Source organism: Pterocles gutturalis, unplaced genomic scaffold, assembly GCF_000699245.1.
Source record: "Pterocles gutturalis isolate BGI_N339 unplaced genomic scaffold, ASM69924v1 scaffold4214, whole genome shotgun sequence".
Taxonomy (NCBI): domain Eukaryota; kingdom Metazoa; phylum Chordata; class Aves; order Pterocliformes; family Pteroclidae; genus Pterocles; species Pterocles gutturalis.
Genome location: NW_010127996.1, coordinates 80,412 through 90,984, shown reverse-complemented (window position 1 = coordinate 90,984; position 10,573 = coordinate 80,412). Strand labels below are relative to the sequence as shown.

Below are 10,573 nucleotides of genomic sequence, written 5' to 3'. Positions count from 1 at the left end.
CCTACATTTATGTTCAACGCAAATCTTTTAAAAAAACTATTAAAACACTCTGATTTGTAATTGTAGAGTAACATGCACACTATAAACTGTTTCAATTTCTGTACTGTCTTATAATGTAATAAACGGCATGTCAAGAACAAAAGTAAAGCCTACTTATGATTAAATTAGTTTTCAGATTTCTACATTTATCAGTACAAAATTAGAAAAAAACACTAAATGAAACATCTAAGATATGCTTAGTGTTTTTTTAGGACAAAAGTCACTCACAAAGACAAGTTACAAAGCAATTGCATAGTCAGACCCTCACAAAGCATTGCTGACAGCATTGAGCTGCCATGCAGGAGACAGCATTTGAGAGCCATATCCCAGCATGTGTTTTTTTGAAAAATACCAACTGAAGCCTACACAAAGTGAGATGAGAGGAGAGATATATTCTAATTTTTAATTTTCTGTGTCAGCAAAAGCATGTAAGTAACACTGGTATTAACTACACAACAAACTACTGCAGAACTTTCAGAGCTATACAGACGTTATCTAGAGTCAAAGCACACATTTAGATAGTTATTCAAAACCCAATTCTAACAGTAAATGAAAAATTGGTAAATAAAGGTTGGACTCCTATCAAAGCTGACTAAAACACTATCTACATGATTGCCTTCATTTTCAGTGGAGGTTGTGTAGCTACATCACGTGGTGACTTTTACTAAATGGAAACTAACTGAAAACAATTTTAATGTGCACATACACACTATATCACAAGACGAAAGTTTAGTTTATAAAAACAAACAAACAAACAAAGAGCAGAAGTCTCAGCTATGATCATCTGCCCAATGTCACATCAGAGCTCCTGAGGCTTCCACAAACTGAGGCAGAGAGCATGGCCCGAAAGGGGTCTTTCCTCTTATGAAGCACTGACAAGAATGAGAAGGTTCAACCCTGGTTTGTGGATGATCTGGAGCCTGCAGAGCCCTCACAAACCACAGGTGGGAGCCACCCAGACAGGGTGGGGAGAAGGCATGACAAACGCTCCCTCTTGCAAGCATCTCAAAAGGAAAAGCTAAAACAATGGTCATGAGGTTTTTTAATACCAGATTTGTGTTGCACAGTGTACTGAAACTTCCCTTGTTAAAAGTGGCCACTCCAAAGGCAGAACTCTTCCTAGAAAAGGGCCCCTCTAATGCTTCCGCATGACTCACGCCTCACTTTAGCTCTTAACTTGAAGATTAATTGATCTGGAGGTGACTGCAGTGAATTTCATCTTAATTAAACTGGCTTACTCAGAGTAATTCTTGAAAAGGAAAGTTTTAGCTTATGCTTTATGTGAACCAATTTTATTTCATGTCTTCATGGTGAAGATAACTTTTCTTTCATAAATTCACAAGCAGGAGCTCCAAGAAATCCCCTTTTGCCTCAAGATCTATAAAGCAGATCACAAAACCAATTTGATGTTATCGTTGTAACCAGCAGATTGCTCTGAACAAATCTTTCTCATTAGATATCTACATTCTCATATCTCTGTTGTTCAATATTTGCAATACTAAAATATTAAATATGAAAACATTTGCTATATTTGCAACAGTTAATTCAGATGTAAATAATTAGTAAAAGTAAGTATGCAAATAAACATTAATATTAGAAATGAATGGAAGTTTTTTTATATTTTTGAATTATATTGAGGATTGAGACAGCATTTATAGAGCAATGTACACCCATAGAAATCATACTAATTACATGGGAGGGATTTTTCCCTGAATTTCCTCATCAACACTTTCAGATGTACTGCTGTGGAAGTGTCAAAATAAAAGAACATAAAGTACATTTAATAACGTTGTGTCCATTTCAGATAGGAAGCATCCCAAAGACACAGCTTTTCTGAAACATGCAAAATATTCATTTTGGTATTTCATTTGTATTTATTAACTTCTCCCTCTTTTTTTTTTTTTTTTTTTTTTTTTTTTTTTAATTTAAAATATCCTTGAAACACCTCATTTGACCTGAAATAATCTTCCCCAACTTTGAAGCTTTTGGAAAATTAAAGGATAAACCTTAGCTAGAGCTGAAGCTATTACAAATATTCAGAACTCCCTGAAATTCGAAAAAAACCCAGGTGTTTATACAGTTCTGATATGCAGATTATTTAACTCTCCTCTTATTTAAAACCAAGAAAACTCAGGATAAGAATATACTTATATACATTAATCTGCTTTAATGCAACATTAAGGAGACATATTTAAATATTCAAATTACAGAAAACACAATAGTCATGCTAACCTGTTCATATAGAGACATTTTTACATTGTTATGCCTCCTAGCTACCCTTGCATTCTATTTTCTCATTTTTTTAACAAAAAGGAATCAGTGCTGTGTCTGCAAAAAGACGTGATACTATCAGACCTTCACTCAGAGCTGCTAAATACAACATTTATTGCACCAAATTGTCTTGTCTGGGAATACAAAGCTCAGAGAAATTTCTGCTGATATACTGGAAGGTAGTTTTCCAGTATGTATTTCCAAAGCAAGGCCCTCACTCTTCCTGCTACTGAAATGAATGCAGCGCCACTGCTGACTTCAGCAGAAGTACAACAGGGATGCTGTGATCAGTGGCTGTATCTACACAGCTGGCCAGCTGCAGACTGCCAAATACCCACAGTCCTCTTGCTGAGTTTGTCCCCTGGCAGTATTTGCTTGCACCTCAGGTGCACCATGCAGTGCTGCCTGCAGTGCTGGCTTCACGGTTACCCAGCCCCAGAGCGCTCCTGTCTGCCTCCTCACTTCTGCATCCACATTTCCTTCCAAAACGAGCCATGGCGCACAGCAGGTTGGTATGCAACCAAGTCTCACCAGTCCTTATAGCAGGGATACAACAGTAGTAGTAAGGTGGGTTATCCTATGGATATTGCCTACATTGGATTTTTTGTTGCCATGTCTGTTTTCTGAGCTTTTAAAGCTGTGATAGCAGCACTGCACTAATTTGATTTGTTGAGCTAACTATTGTTTAATAATGACACCACTATGCTGCTTATTTGTCGTTCCATGTGGAAATGGAATGGGGGTATGTAAATGAAATCTCATCTGAGAAAATCTTCAAACACAAAAGCAGCAAATTCTGGAAAGGAAGGGGAGGAATATAGTATCTCAGAGGTAGATAAAGGATAAACAGAAAATGAAGCATCAGGTAGAATGACAAAACCTTGTCATGGACTTCTTAGAAAACTGAAGAGAAATAGGAAAATTCTGGTAGATATTAGCATAAGACTCAAAAAATGCATTCTTCTTAACACTTTGTGTTTGAAAGACAAGTTAAATGTTTATTGAAAATGTATATGTACTATACCTGAATGTGCATCCCCCTCCTTCAGACAAAAATGCACTATTATAAGCCTATTACCATTATTAGTTCATAATTCATGTGGTAGGGATTGTCAAGAATCATATTCTTTCTTGTTGTAAAGGAATCTGGTTCCCTTGAAATGAAAAATTGACCTGTTTTTCCAAGTACATCACAACATTGCAAAGGACTGCTGTAGCTAAAAAGACTACAATGAAGTGTAAAACTGAACTTACAGAATTCATAAATAAACAACGAGAACCCAGCCCTTAGATAAAAAATGTTTTCTTGCATGATCAGAATGTCTTTGATTTTTTTCCCATGATTAATTACAGGGTTCTTAATTAAAAACACAGCTCTCACTCATTTTGACGAGAATTGGGTCTGATGCTAAAACTTCCACAGAACGTAAGGAATTATTAGGGACAACATCAAGCTTCATGCTATAGTTTCAAATTATTTCATATTTACCAGCAGGCGGAAGAAGTAAATCTCTCTGTGAAATCAGTAAGATTTGTTTGTTAGGCCTTTTGTTTTTTTGCAAGGCAGCATTAAGAAGCAAGGGAATTTCATCACCGCAAGTCCTTTGAAACCAATCTCCCAGTAATTGTAAGAAATCAAATTTCAAAATAAATTGATACAGACTTGTAAGTCATATATTGGGTTTGAATTACTTGTTTCCTTAATACTCTGGCTGGGTGGATTAATTTTGGGACATTGCTTGAATCATAGAGAAATAATACCAAATGGCTTTATTTCCCTATATTATGTTGCTAAAAGATACACTTGTGAGATTTTAAATCAGGTAGGTGTTTTTCAGGACATTCTTAGAGTTAAAATAAATTAACATGCAGTCTTTCATAGGTAATGTTTATAAGGAATGGAGAATTACATTAAGTAAAATATCAGTAGCAAAGAACATGCTGAAGGTTAACTGCAGCGATTTTGAAATTTCATTTTAGCACTTTTTGACAGTTGCGCATTTTAACTGGTTTGCAAACAAACTACTACACATTTTCAGCTAAAAGTGATTGCTAAGCTCAAGAGAAAACTTACCTGGGTCCTCTAAAGGCATATCAACAATGACTTGGTCACTGTATTTTCCATATAGACCATTAGAGCAAACAGCAACTATCTGAAGAACATAACTTGTATTGGGCAGCAGATTATTTAGAATAGCTCCCTAAAAGAAAAAAACATATTTCATCATTTATTTGCAGATAAGTATCAAATATTTGGAAATGATAATTTTTTCATAACACATTTTTTCATATGAACCATAAAGCTCCTTTCTTCTAGGGCTCTAATGTATGCTTTTTATATTTTATGGTCACAGATGGTTTTTTTAGTCAACTTTAAAATAAATCTTGTGAATTTTTACATGGATGATACCGAACTACATAATCATTTCATTCTGAATCCTAGTTTAGGTAACATTATCTCTGATAAATTATGAGTCTTGAAAGTGGGCATAAGGAACAGATCACATCAGTAAAATATCAAGAAGCTGTAATCAGTAACTTAATATTTATAGCAGTATGATTGTACTGAATCTTATTAGTTGCTTGTGTAGGTCACTCTTTGCACATCAGTGAGCAATGCAATACAGATCATTATTAATTGACTAAGGGTTTTATGGTTAAGGTGATCTGAAACTGACGTGATCATAAACTTTTGGGGACAGTACAGGCAAATCAGAACAGCAATCTGTGAAAGCTTTCTTATCTGCAAGAGAGGCGTTTTATTATTAATATTATTATTATTAATTATTATCTCTGTGGCTTCACAGACAAAAAATGAAGTACAGCTTCTGTGAGTTGCAGCCAAATAAACAATTTTTTTATTCAATTATCTCCCAGCTACTGCTTAATCCCTTAAGATAATTATCAGTGAGTGTTTTGCCATAACCCCTTTGTATGAAACTTGAAAAGTGTACAGTTACCAAGTCCTGATACCCATCTGTCAGAAACTGATGCTTAGTCTGGTCTTCTCCATCCAACTCTTGGTAAAAGACAGCAAATTTCTCAATTGTGGTGTCATATACAACCCGAGGTCTTTCCCATGTAACGAGAAGACTAGTATAATTCTTTGGATCAGACTGAACATTTTCAGGTTCTGAGCTGCAAACTGGAAGAAAGAAAAGAGGAAAGAATATTGTATTTATTATATGGTACAAATGATTCTACTAAGATTTTTAGCTACCTCCTGAGAAAATTAATGCAAGTCTTTCATGTGCCTCATTTTTAGCTTTCCACTAAAATATCTGAGACGCCATGCACTATAAACAGAACCAGTATTTAACAGTAGATTTTCAAAAGCAAGTTGATTTGAGGACTGAGTCTCCTTTCCCCACTTTTTCATACCATATTTTGTGAAATATTAATATCTAGTTTCCAAGAAACGGCTGAGACCCCATTCTCCTTCCTTGCTCTCATCACCCCCTCTTAGGGAACTGTGTCTTCAGACACAGCACTAAAGAATGGAGACAACTGTCAAAAGTGGTCTCTGACTTTTGGTTCCAAATTTGAGAGCACAGCAACTAGATTTGTTCTGATGTCTCAGAATGAGGGCCAGGGTCCCTGTCGTTTCCTTTTACAAATCCTTCTAATCTCTTCGAAACTGATGCGTTTTTGCACTTTGGTTGATATGCTCAGAGTGGCTACCTGCCCCTGACCTAGCTTTTGGGAAGTTCCTTTCTTGTGTACTGAATATCCTGTCACGTGTGTTTTCATATGCCCTGAAAAGGCATATTGTTTAGTTTATTGCTTCATTTATTACCTCATTTCTACTGCTTTATTTCATCTATTAGACTTGTCAAAACCACGTGAACCACATGAAGTTTACTCTGAAATCTTTCAACAATTTAATCTTACATATTAAAGTTATTAGATGGTTATATTTTTACTATGAAACTTTTAGCTTGGCTTTTGCACAAGTAATTACATAATCATCCCCTCTTTGGAATAAATGAGGAAACATAAATTTCAAATCTCAGAATCTAGTCAAAACAAAACAAATGTAGCAAAAGCAAGCAAAACAAACTGTCTAGCTAATTAAGAAAACAAATGTAGATTCTCTGAAGTTCTCTTAAAGGAAGCAAACACCGTGATACTACAACATTTTTGTTGGACAATACTGCACTTCTGAACGAAAGGAAAAAAATTCTTTCCATTAACTTTGCAATTTGCCACTCGAACACAGGAGGGCACTCAAACACCAATATTTTTCAAAAATTTCTTCCCTTCTGTTAGCAGGTGGGCGGTTCTGAGCAGCTCTAGTCTGAGCTACTCAATGGAAAATAAGCAGCATCTCTTCTTCTCTTCTCTTCTCTTCTCTTCTCTTCTCTTCTCTTCTCTTCTCTTCTCTTCTCTTCTCTTCTCTTCTCTTCTCTCCTCTCCTCTCCTCTCCTCTCCTCTCCTCTCCTCTCCTCTCCTCTTCTCTTCTCTTCTTCTCTTTCTCAAGTGAATGGTAGAGGCAGTATAAGTCTGACAAATTTAGTTGAATTATGTAGCTTGCCAGGCTTTGAATACACTGTGCTATGTATCTGACACACCACTTTATTCGCTATAGTGGATTCTTTAAATTGATGTAAAGGAAGAGCAAACTGAAAAAAAAAAAAAAATCTCAAGTTGTGTACATTCTGTTCCACTCCTAAAACTTGTCATACCACTTCATTTCCACCAGATGGCAAAACGAAATCATTAGACCTGCAAAGACGCTTCCCTTCTCGACTCTAAGCATTAAGGCAGATGAATTAAACTCTGATTTTCTTTTGTTTTAATGAATCAAAACACTCCTCAGCTATTTATTTGTGAAGACGTTTAAAATAACTCTCCAAATGCTTTTTCATAGTATAAGTACGAAGCTTCTCCTTGTTCCAAACTCTTCTCTGCTGTCCTCTTTCCTCCCTTCCTCTTCTTTGTCTTTGAATTAATTTGGTTCTTAAATCTCTGACTGTACTCAGACTGAGCAATATTATAAAATTGTTAAAGGTGGAAGATTGGTGTCTCCAATATTACTTCCTTCAGCTTCACTCTGCTTTCTTTTCCAGATGGTTTTTCCAACTATTTTTTTGGTTTTTTTCAAGAAAATAGTCATCTTCCCTTTTGTTCTCCTCCTTTTGATGCTTGGTCCTCCTGTTCATTGTAGCAGTGACCAATAATATTCCTACATGACAGACATCTGCATATTATTTCATGATGATTCCTTCCCAAGCTGCTGTCTCTTGCCCTTCTTCTGATGCTTCTTCTTGAGTCATCTTGCCTGTGCTGTTTCTTTCCCTTTCCTGCCAGTCTGAGTAACACAGAGTTACTTTGCTCCTGTGTTTTCCCATTTTCCCTCTTGAGAGACTAGGAAAAGTGAGGAGATCACATATCAGATTACCTAATTAAAGATTTCTGCTCTGATCTGAACTTTGGGCAAAGAGACTTCAAGAAAGGGAGTTCTGAAGTCTGTTACTAAAGTCACAGATATTCAAACAGATTGCAAGTCTCGATCAGCAAAATACTATTCAAAGGAAGTTAGAGCCCCTGCCGGCCTTGAATTCAGGTCTCTGTTTTCCCCAGGTGAGTAATCAGATGCTGTTTTTTCATATCAGATCATGATAATGCATGTATCTTTGCTTATTCTTCTCTGTAAGGAAATGCTACCCATATAACTTAGTTTTTAATCTAAACTGAATTGCTTCAACAGGGAGGACCAAGATACATTTGCCAAATCGTTGTCAGAAACTACTTGGGCAGTGTTTTTGACAAAAAGATCTTCATAAGGTGCCCAAGTTTGGCTTATTCAGATACATAGATTAAAAAAAAAATATGCCTGGGTTTAAGCTTCTTTGAGCTTAACACAGCTGGAATAAAACTAGGTGTAGTTCTGAGGCAGCACTGGATAACTCAGGGAATTTTTTTCCACATTTGTTGTTTTCTTCTGCTTTTAGTTGAATCTGGGTTTCAGATTTTTACCTTTTAAATCCAGATTTTCAATTGTGGAAGCCATGAAATTACTTCATTTAGAAGAAGACATTCAAGGGCTTTTCAGCTCCCTGTCATAGTGTGTGGCAAAAAGCAGTTCTTCAGTATTCCAAGTCTACTCAGTCTCTATGATGGAGGTGGAGAAGCACAGTAGATATGTGTGCTGGGTTGACCTTGGCTGGCCACCTAGCTGCTCTCTCACTCCCCCTCTCTCAGTAGCACAGGGGAAGCAAATAAGAACAAAAAGCTCATGGGTCAAGACAAAGACCGGAAGATTGCTCACGAATCACTGTCATGGGCAAAACAGACTTGACTTGGGGAAATTAATTTAATTCATCACCAATTAAAATAGAGTAGGATAGTGAGAAACAAAAACAAAACGAGAAACACCTTCTCCCCACCCTTCCCTTCTTCCCAGGCTCAGCTTCACTCCTGACTCTTCCACCTCCCCACCTCAAGTGGCACAGGTGGACAAGGAATGGGGGTTGTTTTGGTCAATTCGTAACGCTTCGCCTCTCCTTCCTCCTCATACTGTTCCCCTGCACCAGCATGGGGTCCCACCCACAAGATACAGTCCTTCATGAACTTCTTCAGCGCGGTTCCTTTCCATGGGGTACAGTCCCTCAGGAAAAGACTACTACAGCATGGGTCCCCCATGGGGTCACAGATCCTGTCAGAAAACCTGCTCCTCCATGGGCTTCTCTCCACAGGCCATGGCTCCTGGCAGAAGCCTGCTCCTGCATGGGCTCTCCACAGGCTGCAGTGGGACAACCTGCTTCACCGAGGTCTTTTCCACAGGCTGCAGGGGAATCTCTGCTCTGGCGCCTGGAGCACCTCCTCTTCCTCTCACCTTGGTGTCACAGGGCTGTTTCTCACAGGTTTTTTCCTCACTCCTCACTGCTATGCAGCAATTTGCCCTTTCCTGAATTTTAAGAACCTATTGTTTTTTATATCTTTACTAAATCCAGGAAGATTAACAAGAACCGTGTTTCTGCGTGGACTCACAGGGCATTACTAGCCGAGTGGAGTGGATGGGAAGTTACATAATGGGCCCAGCAGCTACCACAATGGTTCTCAGGTTTATAGGAACAAACAATGATTTTTATTATAAATGGATTTTCATGCCAGCTCAGGTTGGTGGAGATAAAGCATTACAATTTCAAAAAGCTTTTTGACTTGAACCATCAATTATGGCTGTAAGGATTAGCTAGTTTAATCTTCTTATATATACACACATATATGCATACATACATATCACAGAGGAAAATTACATGTATCACTAGGCAGGACTGGGGAATGAAGTAGCTCCCATGTCCTCAGTAGAGCAGTCCTTGTACACCAAGAATGTTGAGGTTCTCACCGTGTACAAATTTCTGACAATATATAGCTGAAATTAGTTTATAATTGAATAGAAAGATTCTTTTCGCCCTTCTAAGGAAACTAAGCTCTACTTAAGAAATGTCACGTATTAATAACAGCAATAAATCAAGTTCTTAATCCTACTGCTTAATGAGAGTCTTCACTGAATCCAACAGGATAAAATTGGGATTCTAGGTTTCACAACACAAAATAATTTCTCAGTTACCTACTTGAGTAAGACCCACTCTTGTCCTTTCTCTTCATTATCTAAAGGGACTTCAAAAGCTATTTTTTCTCTGTTGACTACAAGAACTTTGCAATATTAAATATGAAATACATAAGCCTATTTACTCGTGGGGACTTAGGCATTCATGTGACAGTTTCTGCATCTCAGCATTTAAGTTTAGTGATTCTTAGGGCTTTTTATTTAGCTTCTCTTAAAACAAAGGTGAAAATATAAATGCTCCTCTAATGTCCTACATTAAACAAATCCCATAATTGCATTTTGTCCATACATATACGTGTATGTACATAAATACATATTTGTACGTGTAAGTGATGTTGCTGCATTTACACAGTGCACATAAATATTAACAGAAATGTGCGGGAGGACTTGAACTTTTAGTGATCCCTTTCTGTCCCTCCTTGTTTATGGTCAAAGCAGAATGTTTAACCTATAATTTGTTACTTCAAATGCCTAGTTTTGAATAAATACTACATGCGTTCACTGAGCCAATAATGTGAGTGCAGGACACTATTGTTTAAAGTCAGTAGATTGAAACGCATGTTTGGTATTACACAAGTTACGCACACAGAAATTTTGGATGCTCTGTACAACATTTTCATCATTCTGTGAAGTGAAAGGGCCTTCTAATTTTAAATGGTATAACTCAATGCAAAAAAGGATCCTAATATT

General features: G+C 37.0%; 1 protein-coding gene across 1 annotated transcript in view; it reads right to left on the bottom strand.

Moving 5' to 3' along the window:
- Positions 1 to 10,573, bottom strand: part of PTPRZ1 (protein tyrosine phosphatase, receptor-type, Z polypeptide 1) — a gene marked incomplete at its 5' end in the record, with an annotated part of 97,550 nt that overhangs the window by 43,566 nt on the left and 43,411 nt on the right. The window contains 2 exon segments of the mRNA XM_010079457.1: positions 4,385 to 4,511; positions 5,271 to 5,455. Coding sequence (XP_010077759.1) covers positions 4,385 to 4,511; positions 5,271 to 5,455 — 312 coding nt within the window.